We start from the raw sequence: 22,510 nt of genomic DNA on the forward strand, positions 1-22,510 counted from the left end.
AGTGTATATTAGTACTGTAGTTGATTGCTCAACCAAGCTGAGGAATTGCAAGTTCACCAAGCATTTAACTGCAGCGTTATGTTGACTGAGCAGGGATTAAAGGTTTGTTTACTCAGAAAATCCCCAGCTTTCCAGCTACTACTTTTCTTCATATCCACCTTAACCCCCCCAACACACACACACACATACATACACCACCCCCACCCCAATAACACCCGTGACTGCACCTCAGGTTAATCAGAATTTACATGCCGTGGTGGGGTCTCCAGCGTACCCGTCCCCAGTCATTTCATGTTCTCCAGTAGTGTCGGCATCCTGACGTGGTCATGTTACAATCTAAATCTCCTCAGTCTGTTCTGCATTTCCATGATAGCACAAGTCTATCCCTGAACAAACTTCTATTTGATCTGCAAAAATCCCTACTGCCCTGTGCGCAGACTCCTGTCCAGTACCTTGCCGGCGTAGTGCTGGATGCGGAAGCAGCTGTGCGGCAGGCTGTGGTCGGTCAGGAACTTTGAGTTCTTGCTGAGGCGGCTCTCAAAGTGCTGGTGCTCGGCGCAGATGGTGTTCAGCTTGTCCAGGAACGTGTCGTCGGTGACCGTCCCGGGCCTCAGGCACTCTTCGTCCAGCATGGCCAAGATGCCGTTCTGGTTCTGCGCACGGAAGGGTGAAGAGCAGGTAGGGCGACATAAGGGAGGTGGCGTAAATTGTCAGACATAAATGAATTCTAAAACATTGAAATTTGGTTCAATGTTTACTTACTGGCTTGTATTTGTTGTCTGTAAAGCACTTTGTAATGGTTTTGAAAAGTGCTACACAAATAATGTTCATCATTATCATTACTGAAGTTAAAACTGCACCGTGAGGCCTCTTTACCTCGGTCGTAAATCATCTGCCAATGCTGACACAATCGCGCCATTTACCATTACTATGTCGGACTCAAATGAAGCGTGGATTCCTGCTAAATTGGTTTGTTTGCTTTCTGAGAACCAGGAGACACCCCCGACGGACTTACATTCTCAATGAGGTCGCAGATGATGGCGTTGTTGAAGTACTCGACGTTGGTCCACTCGATGCCCTGTAATAAAGAGAAATGAGGGTCACAGGGTCAATGTTTTTCTCTTTCTCTCACCAACTTTCCCCGGAGTGAAAGCTCTCCCACATTAGCCAGACACAGTTATACAGAACTGAGTGGCTGACTTCTTGACCTTACCTGCATTTAGAGAGCTAATTGAGCACCCAGTCAAGCACTTAAGGAAAGACAGTCACGTAATCACTGTTGATCTCATCCAGGCCTTTTGCCCACTTATTGATGGCCTCCAGTCAGACAGACAACTTTTGCTAAGTATGCTGTCGTATTTGGTGCAACAAACGCTGTAATATCATATGCAGTATATGTATATTGGTTTCACAATCATTGAGTCTGTTGTAGGATGAGGTTTCACAGCTAATGAAATGGGCTGGGAAAGTGGCTTTGGCTGTTGAGAGCCATGTGACTCAGAGGGACAAGTTTTTTTTGGGTGGGCGTGACTTGAGATGGGTGACTAGCCATGTGAGCTGCTGACGCCTGATTGGTGGTCCTCCCTCCTCTCTCCCGGACTGTGGTATTTTCCCATGCACTATATTGGATAGCAGCCAGGGAGTGGAATATTATTGGTGGTGTGTGTGCAGAGTGGTGGGGTGTGTGTTTACTCTCGCTGGAGTGAGGGATCACTTCCGTCCCCAAAAGTCCATGGAGGGAGGCGGGCGGAGGAAAGCGACGCATAGAATGATGGACGAACGACAGAAGCAGTGAGCACAAGACGCAACTGTAAAGCAGAATTACGACTGGATCGGGAGCAAGAATGCAGATCTACCCTTAAACAGTCCAAAAGGTTCAACAGATGAGTGACATGACTGGGCTGAGATCATAGCTCACACGCTGCAGCGGCCGCCGTGAAAAGCTGTTCACACTACAAATTGGCGTGCTGACATGTGGAATGATGTAGATGTGGGGAGCGGGTGAAAGAGGGCTTCCAGGGCTAAGGGCTAGACCTGCTGGGAAATTTCTCCCAGTGTTACAGGAGGGTAACTCTCCACTATACCCCTACTCTAAATGTATGGATGCCCAACAGTAGGGGAGGTGGGGGTACTGCTGACCTACCTCTCGAATATACTCCTCCTGCTCCTCGCGCAGGGTCAGCTCGATGAAGATCTGCTGCAGCTTCTCGTTGCAGTAGTTGATGATGAACTGCTCAAAGCTGTTGTCCTGCGGGAGCGGCCGTAGGGGGAAAAAACAATTAGTTCCATCTGTCGTTAACATGCTGAAGTCTCCCCTCCCCCTCCAGATGCACGCAGCAGGATATCATGAGGCGCTACAGTACATACATAGTGCCGGTGGTGGTGGGCCGCAACTTGCCCTGCCTGAACTTATGTTGCACTGCGGTCTTGTTGGCCCTTCTAAATTCCTCTGACAACTCTTCTGATGTCATGTTAAAGAAAATGTCTCTTTGCAAAAAAACCCCCCAAAAAAACCTTGACTGCATCTGTCTGCTTACTCCCACATCTCTCCTTTAGCATTGTGGGAACTGTTTACTGGCCATAAATTTTACATAACGCTAGCAATAATCAACTTAGACAAGCTAGAACCTACAGCTCTCCCTTTGCTGGGAGATTTACAGCCTCATTGCTTTGACAACCAGAGTTCACCAATTTGGACAGTAAATCTTCAAGGTGTTACGTGCAATGATAACCCTTATCAGAAGAGGTTCCTGTAAATTGTTAGGCAGTTCATGAAACAGTGATGGATTGTTAACCATTTGAAAGCCTCACCCACTTTTACTCTCCACTTCTCACCAATTACTGTCGATTATGAGCATTTAGTGGTGAGTCGTGCCTCTTGGCTGGTGGTGACATTGTGTGCTGGGTTAGGTGATGTTCATTTGCTTAGGATACTTGTCGCTATGGTTAGAACAGCATGTCTAGTCTACAAGCTGTGAGTGAAGGACATAGCTGGGTTTCTCAGCAACTCGGAAACAGGCAGGACACATGGCCACAAGGGGAGTGGCTTTGACCTTTAAAGGTATTGTTAATGTGTCCTCCATTTCCCTTGACAGAGAAACCAGGAAGTCATTTTCACCTCTAAAAACACACATACACACAATGGCAAATCGAAGCATATCTATCCCCGAGTGGCAGCAGACAACAGGCTGAAATGTGACGAGCTCATATTGTAACCCTGTCATGGTTCGTGACAAGCTGTTTACGATAACTTAAGGAAGCTACCATCTTGAAACTATGTTTTAAAGTCTATGGACCTGCTCTTCAGGGGCGTTAATTCACTAACCCTAAGGTGCAGTAAAGTCCCTGCATCATTTGCCGCCAAAACTTTTATTGCCTACGTTTCTGGGAACAAATTGGAGCAATAACTGATGACGCACTCATTTGGTCAATGTGATAAAATATGAAATGTGGCTCACCAAACTACAAGCTTTTTCTTTACATATGGCTTCAAATAGATTTCTGGTGATTTTTTTGCTTGCTCTCCATTTGCCCTCCATTACAATGATAGAATCATAAGATTTGCCACACACCTTGTTATAACCAATTGACACCCATGCTGTTCTTGGATATCAATTAAGCCTAGTGCCTGACTAAAAACAAAAAAAAGACAACTTCTCTGAAACTGAACTGAAATTAGCCTTGGCTATTATTATTAAACTGATTTAATGCGTTTCCAATCAGAAAGCACAGCAGTTTAGCATAGCAGCTATATTTTTGCCATAACTCAAAATGGTGCATTAGGCTCCATTAGTCACATTTTGCAGCCATCGTCTTTTCAGCCCCGGGTGCCCTGTGTCGTCTTTAACGAGGAGCTGAATTAGAATTAAAGGGGTTTTAGATCACAGCATGCACACTGGCACGGCAAACGCCCATCGGCAGGTGTTACTTACTCCGTCCTGGAGACCCAGACACAACACAACAGTCAGGAGAGAGGGAGGACTTGAAAGTGAGTGGGGGTATGGAGAAGACATGCACTTATGGAAATAACGGTTTCATCAACCCTCAGTTCTTGTAGATAAGCATTTGGTGAAGTATCTAAACATGCAAACGGTTGCCAGCGGCCCAGGGCCTCCTGCAGGCAAACAGCCTGGGGCAAAATCCTTTTTAATCTAATAAAATGTTTGGGTGGTCAGATGCCGTCTGCATGCCTGATCAGAACGAGAAGTGTGTGTTTGATTCGCCTTACCTCAAATATCTCAAAGCCGTAGATGTCCAGCACACCCATGACCTTGTGGCGAGTTTTGGCTTGAGCCTGCCGAGAGACAATGGTCAAGGTTAGAAAGACAGTGGGATTCTGGGGAACTGCCAGTCTGAATTGGCAGGGCTAATGGCAAATGACAGCAAAAACATATAGTAATAATATACATACCTTGATGCTCCCATTGATCCTGGTGACTAGCCAGCTAAACAGACGACTGTAGAGATTTTTGGCAAGTGCATCGCGAGCATAGTAGGCCTGTAAATAAACATACAATATCGGTTTAATACATTAACAACTGACAAGAAATACATCTTCATTTACATGCAACATATTGCCATGCGAGCCTGTTTCAACATGGTAATGCATCAGTCTTAAACTACTAGGAGGAGGCAGCTGCTGTTAAATATCAGGTCAAATACATGTTATTACACATTATAAGTCATGGCGATGGCAACCGGAGGCTCAGAATTCTGCAGCCTGTGGAAGTGAAAGTGCAGAATAACATCACGCTTAGTACATTCCAGCCATGACATTTCCCCCCCCATTCCAGGCCTTCCACGGCGCACCGGGGAAATTATACATCGAGCCGTCTGAGTGGGCGCGTTGCGAGGATAAATACTACTCCTATGGCTCAGGAGGGTTCATCTGCTGGCGGGCTGCCGGCCGGGAGTAGAGTGCCTTGTGTAAAACTTGGAAAACTAAACCCAAAGACAAGTAAGTGGAGGCAGGGAACGGAAATAAGTGACCCTGTGGTGACTTCCGTGCAGCAGCCAAAACCCCAGACAGATAGGCACTTGTACAGGTTGGTGTTGAAATCCGCCAGATTAGCTGGATGCCGTTTCAGATTTGTCTGACTACTTCGATGCTTATTGTATTGTATTGCGAGCGTGTAATGAGTGTCTGCCGTTGTTCCTCCTTTTTTTTTTGTCCCCCAAGCTCCTTGTTTGCGCTATCGGGCCGGATGTTTCTGTGGAGGAGCGAAGGGGGTGGGGGTGGGGGTGGGGGGCTGTTATGTGAAAACCACCGAGGAGTTTTGAGATTTTCTACACCGACTAAAATAGAGTACAAGGATTAGAGGACCTTAATCTGCAACTGTGGATGTTCACATTATTGGGAGGTCAGGTTGATCCCCGGGACCATTTCCCCCTTTTTTTAAGCGGCTTTTGAAGCAGGAGGACCCGTGTCTGCCGCATCCCCTTCGTATCAACACTCCCCGTGAGTCTGGGTGAACTCGCTAACCTCTCAAATGTGACCTACATTTAAATTTCCAGGAGGGATACCGCTCATCTATAATGGAGGGGTTTTCGTGTAGCGTTGACGCGGATGTGGGTCGGCAGCCGCCGGAGCAAGTCGGGGGGAAGTAATGGCGCCTTTATCTTTTCATGCGCTGTGTGTGTGCGAGCGTGCGTCTCCCCGGTAACCTGTCGGCGCGAGCGGAAGAAGACTGCATCGCTATAAACGGAGCGAGACGGATTGGTAGCTTTCCCTCTGACCTGGGCCACGTTCAGTGTGGTGGACACTTTCTCCATCTTGGCCTCCACCGTGCGGTAGCTGAACGCCCTCTCCAGCACCGACTGCTCGATCCCCAGCAGCTCACACATCTCCTTCAGGTCTGCAACGGGGCCAAAAGGGAAGATGTTAAACGACAAGACACCATTAACGATGAGACACCAGGGGAGAGGAGGGAAAGACACAAAAGGATATGACCATCATGTAAAATACAGACTTATCTTACGCAAGTGCACCCTGCATTTAGGGCATGTTCCTTTCTCTTGCCATGCATGTTAATATCAAGCTCTATTCTCTAGTTTAATGCTGCATGTGAACATGGAACTGATGGAACAAGTAGGTCACCATGATAAAAGGAGGTCAAGTCTGTTTGTCAGCCACTGACACACTCTTTACATAAACTCATTGCTAAAAGATTTTTTTTAAAGAAAATTTAGACCAAACCTGGCTATCCCACCCAAATTTGATGAAGTACAAAAACAGTCCCCAATTCTCGGAAGCTTTCTCCAACACCTCAACCTTGAAAATGTTGTGTCGGGAGGCCACTGTGATGCTTTATTGTTGCAGTATAAATAAATCTTACGCAAGTATGCAACTAAGTGGAAATCAGCATCAAAGGCTGTCTTCTTTCCTCTCTGATTATAGAGCAATGAAGCTAACAATTGTCAAATACAGCAATGTTTTGAGAGGAAAACTAACAAGTACTAACTGTGACATAATCAAACATCTACAGACAAATGGCTCAGCCTCCAGCTGTCAATAAATGGATTTGTGTGGCTCTGATGACACAGTAACCACACTGGTAGAGACATGGGAGGCAAAATAAGCCAGTACAATTTTGGAAAGTAGAGTATAGGACTGAGTGTCTTCCATGACCACAAAGTTGAGTTCAACATGATAGTGTATGATTAACGTGGATTACATGCATTTTTCTTTGCAAAAAAGGATGGGTCATCCTACGGCCTGGCAGGGAAACATGTAAATGTAATATTTGCCTAAAAGAGAACAGCTGGGTGAGTGATAAGGATAGCCAGTTCTCACCAGGTAAATCATCAATCAAACAAAAATACACGGTGACAAGGACGAGGGCTAGAGTCAAGCAACCAATAGGTAGCAGTGGTTAAACAGCAGCCTGACAGATGAAAAGGGAAAGCAAGCCAAATGGACTAAGTGTGGGTCATAAGGCTTATGTCTACTTGGCTTATGTGTATTATCTAAACCACAAATTGTTGGGACTGAGGTGAGATTTAGGTTTTGACAGGTATGATCTGTCAAACCCACCATTTTTGTCTTTGACACGGCTCTCGTCGAAGCCGTTGCAGCGAGACTCGGGCTTGAACTCGATGTTGCCCAGCTTCAGCACGGCCGCCACCAGCTCCAGCACCGACTGCACCTCGTCCTCCATGAAGCCCACGATCTGCATGGCATTCTGAGAAGGCAAAACAGGACGAGCGGGTCATTGATCAACTGATATTCATTCACATGGTAATGGGGAAACATGGACACAGAGTGGCGAAAGGGTACCAGGTTACAAATGCATCAGATTTGGAGAATGGTACCGCAGACAGCAGTTCATGACTGAACAATGATTATGCATTTGTTGCACACTGTCAGCATAGTAACTTGAGTTGTCACGATAACTGAAATTTCAATACTAATTCAATACTATTGTGAAAGACTGAATTTAATATAGAATTTTATAAATATATATTTTCAGTAAATGTGTTCTGCATGCTGAAATTCCGTTCCAACATCACCACCAGAGGGTGGTAATGTGTAGATTTGAATAGTTAAAAGAAGAAGACGAAGGATTGCAATAGACAGTGAGTCTCTTGACAGTGGACTGCAGCAGTCAGTGCAAGATTCAATTAACAGCTGAAAACATCAGTATCAAACAGTCCACCACATCTTGAACTGGATCCCAGTCCACCTAAACTGGTTGACAAACTGGTGCCAAATATGGAGCCATTTCCATAACCAACCGACATGAAACCCCTGTGCAAAAGCTGCTACAAAGCTGACCAAGTCAAGTATGGAAACACACTGCTTGATGGTTTTTCTTGTTTACCATGGAATCTAAGTAGTATAACATTTTTAGATATTACACTTAGTGTTGGTACTGAAGTCAAAATTCTGGTATTGTGACAACACTAAACGTAACAGAGGTTGAGGAAGGGGAAAAAACTGTTGACCGGCAAGGCTCCATACCCTGTGGAGAGACCCATTGTTCAGACGGAACGGCCTCTATTGTGTTTCCATTAGTGAACCGCAGCTGTATGGGGAACGCTAAGGAAAACTCAATGTGAGAGGTGTTGAGAAGCAGGATGTGCTGGGATGCAGGAGGAGACGAGTACGCTAGAACAGTGATAAGCAAGCATGTGCCATGGAGGGCCAAGAGTGCAGGTTTTCATTCCAAACAGAAGACTGCAGCAGGATCCTTGCCCATCCCTTCAGTAGAATACAACAGAGCGGGAGCAGAAGGTAGTAGAGCTTAGTGGAGCGGGACTGACAACAACTGAGTGCAGTAGAAATGGGCTCTTATAGACACAACATCCTATGAGTCATCATCAGTGGGGACAGGAGTGGCACTGTACATGGAGACAAGGTCTTGTGTGTGTGTGTGTGTGTGTGTGTGTGTGTGTGTGTGTGTGTGTGTGTGTGTGTGCACGCGTAAGCATGTATAGATGAATAAGGAAGCAGCTGCCTTTTCTCCTGTGGTTTTCCCACAGAAATGCCGCTGCCACTATGCACTGTACAAGCTGAACCGTTGATGTGACTTTTGTTGTGTGTGTGTGGGGGGGGGGTTGCAGATGGAAATCCCCCTCTTTCGTTATTGCCAACCTGCTAGTTCAAAGTTCATATGGTTATGCAACAGGTAGGAGAGAGGCTGTTGAGTGTTTTCACAATCAAGAGAACAGGAGCGATGTAATCCGCTCTCTGTTTGTTGTTTACATCAAGGAGATAAGGAGAGATCAGACCACCTCCACCCTCTGTAACAGGGCTAAGATGAAGCTGGCTGGTTGCAACGAATGACAAACAAGTATGGAATGCCACTGAAGAGACACTGTGCTTGTGATGTGTGTGTGTGTGTGTGTGTGTGTGTGTTCTTGTACTTCTAAAACTCAAACTGGTTCTCACAAAAACAGAACTTCAGAACTTTTTATTATTATTTATTATGTACATTACCTTTATTTTTATTTTATTCTATTTTATTACCTCTTTTCTTTTATTACCTTCCTGTACTTGATTTCCTTGGCACTGTGGCACCTGAATTTCCCCAAGGGGATCAATAAAGTGTCACCTTATCTTATCTTGTGAGAACATTTTAGCAAGGTGGGGTCATTTTGACCGGTCCTCCCTTCTTCAGTTTAGGACTTGGGTTTAGGGTTAAGATTAGAATTAGGATAAGGTTAGGGGAAGGGTTAAGGGTTAATATTAGTAAGACAAACGTGTACAGTGTGTGCGCAGTACTCACTCTGACTGTCCTGAAGTTGGCGGCATCGTCCAGCCCGTTGACCGTGGCCGAGTCCAGGCTCAGGTAGTTGTACTTGCTGAAGTCTCGGTCTAGCTTCAGCTTCTCTGTGAGACACAAATTTTGTATTTAAACCACATTTAGCCTGGCAGATTGACTAAATCCAAAGAGCAAATTGAATCTTATTTACATTAAATGCCAAGGGGGACCGGTAGCAAGACGATGGACAGTTACACACCTACATACTGCACAGTAAAACCACAATCTTGTAATGGTACCTTCATAAAAAAATACATTGACCCATGGTTCAAGGAGAAGTTACAAACTTCTCTAACCTCCAGGCCACTGCCACCCCAAGCAAGATTTCTATGCAACGCATCGAGTCACAAAGCTGCTGTTGTGCGCATTACTCTGGAAGATCGAATGGCCCTCTTAAAAGCCCTGTATCTAGTATCAAGGAAATCTATTCCTCTCGCCGCCGCATGTGTCGTATTTGATTACGGGTTGCATTAACTACAGTCGAATCAAGCCCCTCTGATGTGTGGACTCTGGTGCACTGAGTCAATGGCCATTATATTGTTCTCCTGTGTCCGGGACATAAAACAATGCCCCCACTCCGCTGAAAAGCAAATAGAGGGAACAGGTTTCAGGGCCTGTCTTTGTTCTCTGCTGTGTTTGTTAGGCAAGAAGAAGACGGTGTCATTAATGCGTTAACCACGTGTGCTTACAGCGCCAAGCTTGCTGGAAAATGCCTTGCGCATAGCAAAATCTTGCCTAGTGCAGCTAAATATATTTCTATCTGCTATGACTCTCAGAGACAGTTGGAGAGAAATTCCATTTGTGGCATATGCTAATCTTCAAATACGTCTCCCCCTGGTGTTGCGACTCACTTAGTGTGTCCTCAGAGGCTCCAGACAGGAGCTGGTAGAAGATGTGGAAGTTCCTCTCTCCTCTTGGCTGCTTCACCACCCGCGACTTCTCCAGCAGATCTGGAAGAGGAGAGGGCGGGAAAAGGAGAACAGCAAAAGGAAACAATGAGACACAACAGTCAAGTTCCTAACAATAGACTTCAGTTAGGAAATGTTAAAGTGGTGACTCACAGAGGTGTCCTTCAGTAAGAATAGTGTGGCAGATCTGTTACAGTAAGTATTAAAGAGGCGAGTGTCCAGCCCACATCTGTATGGAGCTTAGATGGGTCCCTGGTGGTCCGAACAAATATTTGAGTTGCCAAGACGACAGAGCCAGTGTTGGTTCTCCCATTGTTCATTATGTTCCTGAGTGTGTGTGTGAGAGAGTGTGTGTGTGTGTGTGTGTGTGTGTGTGTGTGTGTGTGTGTGTGTGTATATAGCTGGGACAGGACAGAAGTCTCAGAGGAAGAAACCACACGAGGAGATCAAACGTCAGCTCCTTCTCCTGGGCTACCAACCAAGTGCAACACTACCTGATTAAAAGGCGATCCATCATCTGTTCACCGCAATGGACTTCGCATGATTTAATTAAAGACCAATTACAGAACTGAGCAGTGACTGCGGTTGCTTGAGATCTACTGCGCTGCCACTCCGGCTGGACAAGAACTCTCCGTTTCTCCAGTTAGAAAAGCATCTTATTTTATGGAGACGGTGAGATGTGAGGTATGGCGTTGCTTTGAAAAGAACAAACTTTTTAGAATAAAACCTACGGCAACTGCTATCGTCACTAACACTGTAGTCCTAGCCAAGCGAGAGCCGCTCCGGGTCTTGTTGATCTTCAGTTCTCACCTTGCAAAGTCTGACTCATCCACTCTGTGGGCAGTGAGAGGCTGGGAAGGACCACTTCACACCGCATTTATAGGTGCACTCCTACCAGCGTCTCACCAAAGAGCTTTACCGAGAGACCCAGGGTTGTCTGCGTTGGTGGGCGAGCAGGCTGAACATGAATCTGTGGCGCCCACTGGCCCTATATCGCATTAAGTGGCTCTAGAGCGGCCAGCTCATCAATAATACAAGGTCTCTTTAGTGAGTGGCTGGCAGCAATACGGAGCAGTGATCAAAAGAAGCAGAGTGGGAAAAAAAACAAACTGAAAAGCCACTTACTCTTTCACTTAATGTTTCTCTGTAAAAACTTTTAAATGTGTGTATTTTTAATACACTAAATCCCTGTTTTGCTTTGTGCAGATAGCCATCTGCAAGCAGGCTCCAACACAACATAATATGAAGATGCAGGAGGAAGGGAGGGGGGGGGTTCGATGAAGAGTTTTCAGAGACATTCTCGCCCTAAGGGGCTCTGATGTGACCTTCCACCTTTTGTACAGCCAAACAGCTCAGTCCTCTTGTTATTACTTTTTAGTACCACAGCTAGCCAGCTCTCACATGCCTGCTGTAAAGCATCCTGAACGGTATTTGTGGCATGCTGTGTTCAGGATATGCGCCTTTAGATAAGCAAACATACATTAAAGTAGCAGTGTGGGTACAAAAAAGGCCCCCATATCCTGTTGTGGTGTTTTGACTAAAGGCTTTGGCTGTTTGGCTGCCAAAAGCTCTGAGCTTAACCACACTATCATTACCAAAGCTACTGAGCATTGGCATCGCAAAAATTATAGCTGATGCTCCTCTCTCTATCCAGCGACTCTGCCGTGCCCAGTTAGTCTTAGGCTCTTGTTTTTCTATCTCCGTTATAGAAAGCGCTGCGGGCCCAGAGGCTGCAGAAAGAGGGGAAGAAAAGGAGGCATGAGCTAAAAGGCAAAGAGCAAGCCAACTGGCCCTGCCCTCCAGGAACATCCACATCCATCCGTCTGTCCAGACAGCCAGCCAGCCCCGTCTGAAGCAGTCACATGTCCGTGGCTCTCCTTCAGTCATTTCCTTGTGTTGGACTAACTCAACAGACTGACAGAGGCTCATTTGTGCCTCCGCCATAAGCGCCTCTCTTTGTTTCCGTGACCTCTGGCAGAAAACTCAGCACAGACAAAACAGTGTGAACAGAGGCAAGATGAAACCAAAACAGAAAAAAAGGGCTGAGAGGAGAAAAGTGAGTGGGTGGAACGTCTTCGTTAATCCGTCCGTAAATGTCGCCGATTAATTTGAATGGAGCATTAATCAATCCTAAATACTTGATAGAAAAGGTGCTACCTAGACTGAAAATCTGAATGAAGGAAGAATGGATACGAGGAACAAGACAGAAACATGTTTACATTATATTACATTACATGTAAATAGAGGGAGTGTCGGACATGTTCCAGTCCACAGTGTGTTTTTAGTGCTGTGCCATTGACCCCTCCATTGACTGGGAACAAAATCAAACTATTGATCTAGCTCCCTTGCTCACTTTGATGGGGCAGCAGGATGCATCAGGATACCGGTATGCTTTCATTGGCCCTCTCGCAGCATGTATCATACATGTGTGTGTGTGCGCGCATGCGTGTATGTGTATGTGAATGTCTGTGTGCATGTAACCTCACATAGCCACAACTCCGGCTCAACAACAGAAGTCTGGAGAAATCTTAACACAATAATGATGGAAACTTGTTCTACCTGGGCAGAAAAACAAACCGGAGGCGCCGTTTCCGGGAGCTTGTGCAAGAAACCTATTTCAAACCCAGAGCCAATCAACGCTGCCTTTGGCTCAGCAGGGTCTTGTTATCCCCCATTTTAAGACCTCCGTCGTCTGAGTCGGAGGTATGGCTACGCGAGGTTAGTGTGTATGTGACAAGCCATCCTCAAAGTGGGATGCCTGTACGGCTTGATGTTTAACTGAGCTAATTGTGTCACTGGGAGACAGCACAGCAATCAGTCTAAGGTTCATAAAGATATCAGAAGAGGAAGGAACTTGTCTTATATGAGAAAGCGAGTGAGGGAAGATTGTGTGTGTGTGCCATTAATCATTCCTGCGCAATCACTTACAGGAAGGAGGTTTTTTTAACAAGGGTTTACTAGGACACACCATTTTATAAAAGGGACATTCCACCCAATAATACTCACAGTTGCTGATGACTCCACCCAGAGGATCTCCTTTGAAGTCAAACTCGATGTCCATGTACTTCCCCTGTGGACCAGAACGCAGCAGTTAGTAGAAAACTTCCTGAAACCAAAACACCCTGATTATCATATCATAGATTATCATAGGCTTCTGAAAGAAAGAGTGGTCTCATCTTACCAAGGCAATGACCTTTTCTAGCCTCTAGGCCATTTGACACACTGACAAAATAAGGTAAAATGGACCAGTGGGATTAATTGAGTCCCTGGCCCACCTCTTGATGACAAAGCTTTAGTGGCGTGAGTTCACAGTGAGAATCTCCGCGCCCCGCAGTGAACCACAAGCCCTTGAAGACCCAATTACAGTCCTTTCCCTCAAACTCCATAAAAGTCACAGCCTCCGGGCGATAGATGTATTCATAAAACCAGCTGCCAATCACAAATAGAATTGCTATGAAATAACTGGCCTCTGTGGAGGAAATGACCTTTTTTTTCCCTCCTCTTTCTCTCTGTTGGAAGAGTAAAACAAACCATCTCAGCCCCGCTTTCTCCTTCTGTTTGAAACTCGGGAGTTAGAACAGTGAGTCCTGTGTGTGGGGCGGTTTGATTTTTTCCCTCTCTCCTTTATTTATAAGCAGACAGGCCCTCAGAACAGGCCAAGCTCAACCGGTGAGAGGGTTGAAGCCAAACTCTATAAGTTTGTCGCCCTCTGCAAAATGAAGTGACAGTTTGATTCGCAGGTGATGAGCTATGGCTAACTGGCATCCAGTGGCGAGGCCTGAGGTCCTTGTCCAGCGGTTTATTCCAAGGTTACCTAAATATAAACAGGTCAGGGTCATAATCCTTTATAATACTCCCTGTTATGACTGCCTGTAAGCCTGAGCATTGGGACACAGACAGGTGTTATGTTGCACAGCTTCATCAGTGCCGCTGCACATGGAAGATGGCATATGGTGCAAAAACAGAAAAAGAAAGAATTGGGAAAAACGTAGATTGGCACTTTGGCTGCTAGCTGGTATTGGCTGGCATACCAAATTGCCATTATAGCGATACTAGGGAAAAATTCCTTAGCCTTACGGCAGCAGTGGAGTGTATTTTGATTTGACATTTTTCAGTTGGGATCTATTGGGAATTTCTTCAGCCTTATTGGACTACTCTTGCAAAAGTCCACAGCAAAATAAACATTCATGTCACAAAATTCAAATGAACACAAGTTGTAGTGTGATGCCTGCTGTGATGAGATGATGTCAGGGAGGAATCTGAACCAGACTGCTGCTTCCAGCGGGCCTCCCTGGACACTCTGGACTGCCAGCAAGCGTGAGAATAGCTCCCCAATAAAAGCATGTTCTCCAAAAACGAAATGTCTCGTTCCATATTGCCGCTGTCTGGAACTGAATTTCAACTGAATTTCTGGATTAGGGTCTCTAACGAAAAGCTCTCTGCAGAGACGATGAGACGGAGGTTGAATCATTCTTATGATGCCGTCTCCGTCTACACTCATCGGGTTTCTTCGGCTTTGTCATCCTCAAACCACAGTACAGGGTTAGCAACGGGAAGAGCTTGAAACTTAAGTGTTAAACAAGTGCTACCTTGTCAAAGTGAATAATGTGTGGAAAAACATGGAAAAGGGATGAGAAAAAAGTAGAAAATCAGCACAAAGCAAAAGAGAGTTTGCTTTCTTTTTCTAGTGCTAGATCACAGAACATGTTAGCCAACTCAGTGGAGAGGGACAAAGTGACAGCCTAGTGTTTGTTCTGGCATTCGGCCACAGTGTGTAGTTGATGAGCGGCAGCGTAGGTCAAAGGACATCAGATGAATCAGAGTTCGCAGTCCCCTCCGCCTCTAACAATGCCTGCACACTAGCACAGACACAGGCTATTCTGCATGGAGCGCAATTTATTAACTGTGCTGTAACCGAGATGACGCCCGGTCTGGCGTAAGACACGGGGGTGGACACATCAGGAGCTCTTCAGTCATTCTTCCTTAGGAAAACACGGGAGTGGAAATCTTGGCAGAATAAAATGCAGTAAGGGCTTCCTCAAACACAGCAATATCTTGGAAGAGACCTGTTGCAGACAGCTGGTTGTGGCTGCCAAAACAGTTAGGGCTGTCCTGAGTTTCCACCCTGTGCTGCGCTCAGCTCTGTTACTGTAACTGCTTGGTGTCACTTTGTGTCTGTGTGTGTGTCATGATAAAGGCTACACATGCTGCATTCACGTCATATGGGAAGGATGGTAGATACAAGCTTCCGACTAGAAAATACCATTAACATCAGTTTCAAGTAATACTACTTGGAAACTCGGGGTTTGGCAATGAACAGCAATTTCTTGGACTTCCTGATTTCTGACATCATCACAAAGACAGACAGAAATACCCGTAGACAAGTGTAGGAAATGAAAAATTAATTTCAAGTAAAACAATCATGATGAATGATTTTAGGTAAGCATGATTTTAAGCATGAGTTATTTTGTGATCACAACTCATAATGCCATTGCAGAATACAACTACATGCTGGGTTTTGGTTTTGTGACATTGCAGTGTTTGGTTTGCTATAAAACTTGAACTCAAATGTATCAGTCAACAGAAAACTTCCATCATGGCGTCTTGACAGCTTCAAATGAGTTTGAATGCGTAAACACTTCCAAGTCATTGCAACGGTTATTTCCATGTGATATGATTGCAGCAACATCAGTCATGTGGTCTGAATCCCAAATGGAATTCCAATAAAAAAAATAAAAAAAGGGGGGTGACACCCATACCCTTACCAGGAAATAGAAGAAGAAATAGAGGAGGATGTAGACAGGAACAAAGAAAAGCAAGGAAGAAAGAAATACTGTGGGGCGTAGTTCGAAGGAAAGAGAAAAAGTAGAGACAAGAGAAAGAGAAAAAGTAAATAGAGACAAAACAAAGAGAGAAGAAAAGACAATAACCCACAGGCAGGGTTTGTTTGATTATGCTGACGTCTGGATCAAAAGCTAGCTGTGCATAATCCTCAGCAAATAAAGCCTTTGGCCTTTATTAGGGGAGCGCTCATCTAATCAAATGACACACATCAATGGTAAAGAGGATACTTACGAATCTGGAAGAGTTGTCGTTCCTCACTGTTTTGGCATTTCCAAAAGCTGAAAAGGAGGAAAATCATAATTGGACATATTAGAAAAAACATGCGTAATACAGACAAGCCATCTATGTGGTCATAGCTCATAAAGACTGAGATGAAAGCCTGTTTCTAAGTACGCCTGAACTTATTAATGATCCTGAACGCTGTGCCTTCACTCCAGCTAGCTGTCAATCATGTAACGAGCAGATCTCAAAGCCATTTGTACTGATGAAGCCCCATAATTCTGTATGGATTAAGCAAAGCACTGGGGCTTTCCAGGCTTAGGACGGGCTGAACCTAGCAGTCACGCCACATTGAAGTCAAAATGCTTCAGTGTGTGTGCGCGCTTATGAATAAACAATAGTAAACAATGTTCAAAGGCGGCGTTATTGACTATGAATACTTTCGTTTTTATGAGTACCTTGAATGCGTCATGAACAAGCGTGTACATATAGACCTTGTCTTTTGTGCATGAGTGAACCATTTACTATTGTACTCTTCCCCAATCTACGCCCCTCTCCATTCTGTTCCAACCACATTTTTACATTAAAATGCTATTAGCGTGTCACTCAGCACACCGCCGTCAGTCTAACAGTGCTTAATTGCTGATAATAGCTGATTAACGCGTGCTGAAGTGAAGTCCATCGTTAATGTGAGTGTGTGGGCCGCTAGTCTGCTGCGACGGCAGCCGGAGGGCGAGAGAGAAGGACCGAGAATTATAAAGGGACTGAAAGCGATAAAGTTAAAGGGAGCGAGAGGGACAGAGGAATCGGAGAGCGAGAAAGACAAAAAGAAAGAGCAAGAGCAAAAGAGTTCCAGAGCAAGCGAGAGCATGACAGAGATTACATTATGATTGTGAGCAGCAGGATGGCCGCTCCGCTCTCTCCCTCGTTCTAGCGTACGGGGCCGTTACACCGGCAGGAGCTAAACTCTTACAGATGTGCCGGGGCTCTGCAGCAGCTCAACCCCGGGCACGCAGCTCCATCATTCACGGGCATTTCCTGTCTACTGCCCCCAATTAAAACACAGCTGTTCCTGTGCCAGCGCTGAGCCGCGTGGGGAGGGGGGCTTTTCCCCCACGTGTGGTATTACTGGGGATATGCTGAGAAAAGAAGGAGCGTATTATGGAAATGACTGAGTGAAAGTTTTACAGGGCTCCTGCGTATTTTTTTGCATTTTCGGGACTAAAATGTGTCAGTGTCTCTATCCAAAGGTTATGTTTTGTTGTTGTTGCAGTTTAATCTCTGATTTAGAGATCTTATGTCTTCAGTTAGCTAAAACTATCACTCAGGAATTTTGCAATGAGGAAATTTATTTTTGGGATCACTGCTCCTTCTGAGGATACCCAGATCTACGAGTATGCTTGAGGTTCACCATTTTTCTCCCAAACCAGACAAACATGTTTATGAACAAAATGACAGTTCCAAAATGTTTTGGACATATATCATAGCACAGTAGTGGGGTGAAATTTGCATGCCCAGAAAACAATTTCCAGATTTCTTGACTTTTCTAGTATGTAATCATAATATGTGGGTGCGATATCCCAAATGTATTGTTAGAGCTGCAGCCTCTTTGGACTCTGTTGTATCGTGCCAGCCAGACAGAACGGGCAGGGCCCTTCACTCACCCTCCAGTACAGGATTGGACTGCAGCAGCTGTTCCTTGACCTTGTTCACCTCCTGGCCCTTCCCACACACCGCCGCCACGTATGACATCACCAGCTTACTGGCCTCTGGAACACACACACACAAATATTAGGTCAAGGCCTCTGCTAGACATGGCTGAGGAACAAGTGTGACATATCCACCCCATCTCCCCATCCCCCCCCCCCAAAAAAAATCCCCCTTACATCATCCCCCCAGAGCCCCATCATGGACAGGGTGTGGAGCACTCATTTAGTCTGGGGCCCCGAGTGGAGAGTGGAGGAGGCCCCATTTCACACACCTCATAACGAACACCCACCTTGTTTCGTCAGATGGTTACCATTATTACATCAAGTTAGCATCATCAATAATACTGACTTCACTGGGAACTGAGAGGACTCTTATGAGAACCAAACCTTAATTTGGCTCTGCTGAAATTATCCCCCGTCCACCCAGAATCCGTTCTCATGTTGGGACTGAGGCAAGTTCAGAAGGCTCAGAGAGTGTGTGTGTGTGTGTGTGCTGATGGAGAAAATGGAATCCGAAAATCATTTTCTGGATGGGAATAGTGACACAGGCTTATAGGATATCTTGCTGTCTGGTACAACATGACATGCCTTGTAGGATGAGGGTGTCTGGATCATCTCTCCTGTCCAGCGAGACAACAGTGACCCAGAACTGATGATGTCTGAGATGTGCCAAGGCAGGATAGAGAAGGGCTTGACAGCAGTTACTGGCACAGACTGCTGATGAGGGTACAGGGCACAGAAACGGGTCCAGACACACTTATGTTCCTTATGGGACGTTCTGGGCTAGAGGGTGATAGGCCAAACAATTGTGGCTGCACAAAAAACTACTGTGATAAAAGGTGGATAGTGTTGCTGAGTAACAAAGGTATGCACTGTATGACTTTTTTTTATTAAATCTCTTAGAACAGCAAAATAAAACGTCCTTGGTCATCTCTCAGACAGCAAAAGTATGCAGCATCTCCTGTAGACTATGATGGCATCTGATCATTTCCTTTGTCACAGTTTTTCATTCAACAGAACAAACCACGGCTAGACAGATTATTACAAACACTGACCAAGAGATGAGTGCCGGTGACCCCATACTGGAGAAGCAGGCACATTTTGGTTGGCCTCATTCCTCTACAAAGCTACTCAAATTCTACTCAAATTCAACTTCATCTCCTTGACTTGGCTGACCAGCTTCCAGGAGTGGATATTTCTTAACTCATGAGAGGTTGAGGGTGCACAACAAAGACTAGCTGGTGTGCTACATGATCTGTCAAATTGTATACAGGGTTTGTGAAATTCAAATTAGTCAATCAATCAAAGTAGTGATAGAACAACAAAATGGGTCCATGGGTGGCTGCTAAAGTGCTACAGGGAAGTTACATTCTGAATTTGAACTCCGACCAGATGTATTTCCAAAACATCTACAGCATGGAGAGGGGAGGGGAGAGGAGAGGAGAGGAGAAGAGAGGAGAGGAGAGGAGAGGGAATAATTCACATGAGCAAGGGTTCAAACTAACCATACAGCCATTTCAGGGACGTGGGATCACTGCTGCTGTAAACACAAGTATCAGCGTTCCCACTCTGCTGAGATGCAGGCCATGCGTTTCAAGTTTTAATGGGGACCAAATGGAGATGAGTCAAGCGAAGTGACACTGCGTTAATCATTCCCTACCGCACTTTATAGAGCCTTAACCTGGCAAACACATGCATATCCAGCGTGGCAGATGACAACTGGCCATGGTTAGAGTTCAGACTGAGATTCCCATTAACATCAAGTCTAGGCTCCAATAACTGCAGTGCTATGATGAAAAAGGGCCTTGGGGCGGAACCATGAATGAGCGAACAACATCAAACAGTATAGCGCCCGTTTCATTTTTGGAGACTTCAGAAGTCACACTGACAAACAGTAGTGTTTAAAAAAATCTCACCCATGGTTTCTTATTATCAAAGCAGAAATGAGACATGAATTGAACTAGTGAAACCAAAGAAACTAACATTACACCTCAATGATAGCTCTGTGATAGTCGATAGCTTTGATGGGAGCAAACAATCAGCCAACCTTGTATGACAAGAGCAAGGTATAAGATTTACATTTCTGTGTAAGAGTGTGTGTCTGCTGTACAGGATGATATCATTCTATAAAGTACCTTGCGGCTGCTTTCCAACAGTTTGTCCTCTGCCAACTCAGTATGGCCTGGAACACAACACTGCCAACATGGCAGACTAAGAAGTGGGGAAAATCCATTCCTCCAGGGTTTCTGTATGGTATGCAGAATTTTATTCTATTCGAAAATATTAGAAACTAACAGAAGAAAGGGACCAAGGGCATGAACGCTGCATTTCTGAGTTTCCTAACTGCCAAGTGTGGATGTTGACATTTGGACTGTGTACTCTGCAAGGCTGGTAATGTCACCCAACCAGGACACCACCAGCTTTATACCGCTGGTCCATTGTGATTTGTCTACTGCTATCATTTTACATGCATTGCATATGCAGGTCAGCATAGATTCTAGCTCAAGTTTCAGGAACAAACATGACGCTTGTGTTCCCAAAACAAAACTGGCATCCAGCTTTTAGGGTAGATCTAGATTCATCTCTGGGCTGAGGGCTTGTGTTAATGTTATGGACTGATCTATGCTGAAATGGGAAAAGTTTGCAGTGTAGGCCACCATCTGGCTAATATGGGTGGCTGGCCTTGCCCGAGCAGTAGGTCAGCAGCATAGGAATGAATAGATGGATGTGAATTATACACGCAATGACCACTGGGGGCACTAGACTTCCTAAGGATGTGGTAAAACCTGTAATATAATAGTCAGCATGTCTGTGTTTTTTCCCCGAACGTCATGAAATTTGGTACACAGGTTTAGTAGCAGCATCAGCAGTAGTAGCAGTAGTACTGGTAGTAAAAGTGTGCGGACTCTATTTTTCAAGGAAGGTTGATCTTATCTCTGCCCAGCACCTGTAGTTAAAACCTTTGGATGTGCGTGTTCTATTAAAGTTATTTATGACTTACCGGTTTTCCCAGCACCGCTCTCCCCTGTGATGAGGATGCACTGGTCCTTGTCCTGGTCCCTTAGTGAGCGGTAGGCCTCATCTGCCAAGGCATAGCTGGAACACAGAGGGACAAGTATGAGGATGTTGGTTGTCATATTAACATTACATGTTCCCCACCCCGCCATCACAGAGATTAAAAGAACTGCACCACCAACAATGGAATTGATTACTGAAATTGTGCTTTTCTGTGATGAGAGGAAGTGAGAGGCGCTTTGCCTGTGCTGCCTGCCTTACATAATACCTTCATGTTCAAGTGTGCCTATTTCCAAGACCATGATCTCCTGCATATGTGAATATCTGGCATAGGAAAACAGAAAAGTGATTGAGTTGTAGTTTCCAGAACATCTTTGATCGTCCAGGATATTTCTGGGTTGACAGGGAGGTAATGGGGGTAGTAAAAGTTCAGATAGATGGCATGCTGTTGTGCCAGGCCACATGGCCACTCGCCTAATCAATAGCATCTGGCTTTTTTCGAAACTAGGAAACTAGGTCGCATCTGTGGGACAGCCACTAGACTGCTTAAGTGACTTGTAGCTTTATTTAGCTGCATTGGCTGGTTCGCATTTGGGATTTGGCTTTAATTGTTTGGAATATTGACCATTTCCTGCTCGATCTCCGAAACTAATGCTGCAAAAGCTTGTGCAATCAACAGCAGGAAAAGAACAGTTATATGCTTGAAAAACATGTCAAAATCTTCTCATACAAGTGTGTATGTAAACTAACGGGTATGTAAACTAACTAACTTCAACTGTCACATAATCACTGATTTGAGTTATTTTTTATGCAACTTTAAATTACATTTAGTTAAGAGCTGAATCTGCTATATCATATTTGTTGGCAACAATTTGAATAATGACATTGTTCAATGAAAATGTGAAATAACATTCCATCGTTTCATGTTGATTGAATGACAAAGGTTTGTTCAGCCCATTGTCACATACATTCCAGGACAGTGATACAATGGGAAAGTGGGACAGATTATTGCTGTTTCACCACCAGTGGATTCCCAAACAATAGATGATTTGTTATTGTGCAGCTCTCTTTATGCGAACGAATGGTTTGGGAGTGGGGTGTGGAGGGTCATATTGCAATGGCAGCTTCTTATACTGGGCAGGGCGGTGGTCTATGATTTCAATGTGAAACGCCCATAGAGGAGGAACACTATAGGGTGAGGCTACAGCAATATCTCTTTACAGCTCCCATTTGGCAGGGAAACAGTTATCTACAGTGCTGCAGGAACAGGGTTCCAACTTTCTCCTCCAACAGCCCACGAGACTTCAAATTAGCCCGCTAGATGTCCCGTTTTCCCCCCCATCTGTACTTTGACATTCATTACTTAGGAATTTTTTCCAAAGCCACCACTAATAATAGCTGTGATTGTGGGGAAATGCTGCATGTAGCTTCCCCTTTTTTCCTCTCGACAGACGCAAAACCTCTTCTCTGTTGAGAAAATACGGTGATAGTTTGAGACAAGGTAAAGTGGATTTGGCATATGTTGCGAGACCTCCCCTAGGAGCTATGCTGT

The 22,510-nt window shown here is 45.1% G+C and overlaps 1 protein-coding gene across 3 annotated transcripts in view; it reads right to left on the minus strand.

Moving 5' to 3' along the window:
- myo1b (myosin IB) overlaps window positions 1–22,510 on the minus strand; it is a 67,857-nt gene that overhangs the window by 13,379 nt on the left and 31,968 nt on the right. For all 3 annotated transcript variants that reach the window (XM_078285945.1, XM_071906618.2, XM_078285946.1), the window contains exons 4-16: window positions 20,945–21,039; window positions 17,899–18,003; window positions 16,247–16,293; window positions 13,178–13,241; window positions 10,115–10,213; window positions 9,228–9,331; window positions 7,034–7,181; window positions 5,737–5,855; window positions 4,412–4,498; window positions 4,229–4,294; window positions 2,144–2,248; window positions 1,016–1,078; window positions 453–653 (exon numbers count right to left, since the gene is read on the minus strand). In XM_078285945.1, coding sequence (XP_078142071.1) covers window positions 453–653; window positions 1,016–1,078; window positions 2,144–2,248; window positions 4,229–4,294; window positions 4,412–4,498; window positions 5,737–5,855; window positions 7,034–7,181; window positions 9,228–9,331; window positions 10,115–10,213; window positions 13,178–13,241; window positions 16,247–16,293; window positions 17,899–18,003; window positions 20,945–21,039 — 1,303 coding nt within the window. The remainder of the gene's footprint in view (window positions 1–452; window positions 654–1,015; window positions 1,079–2,143; window positions 2,249–4,228; window positions 4,295–4,411; window positions 4,499–5,736; window positions 5,856–7,033; window positions 7,182–9,227; window positions 9,332–10,114; window positions 10,214–13,177; window positions 13,242–16,246; window positions 16,294–17,898; window positions 18,004–20,944; window positions 21,040–22,510) is intronic.

This window comes from Centroberyx gerrardi, chromosome 10 (genome assembly GCF_048128805.1).
Source record: "Centroberyx gerrardi isolate f3 chromosome 10, fCenGer3.hap1.cur.20231027, whole genome shotgun sequence".
Taxonomy (NCBI): domain Eukaryota; kingdom Metazoa; phylum Chordata; class Actinopteri; order Beryciformes; family Berycidae; genus Centroberyx; species Centroberyx gerrardi.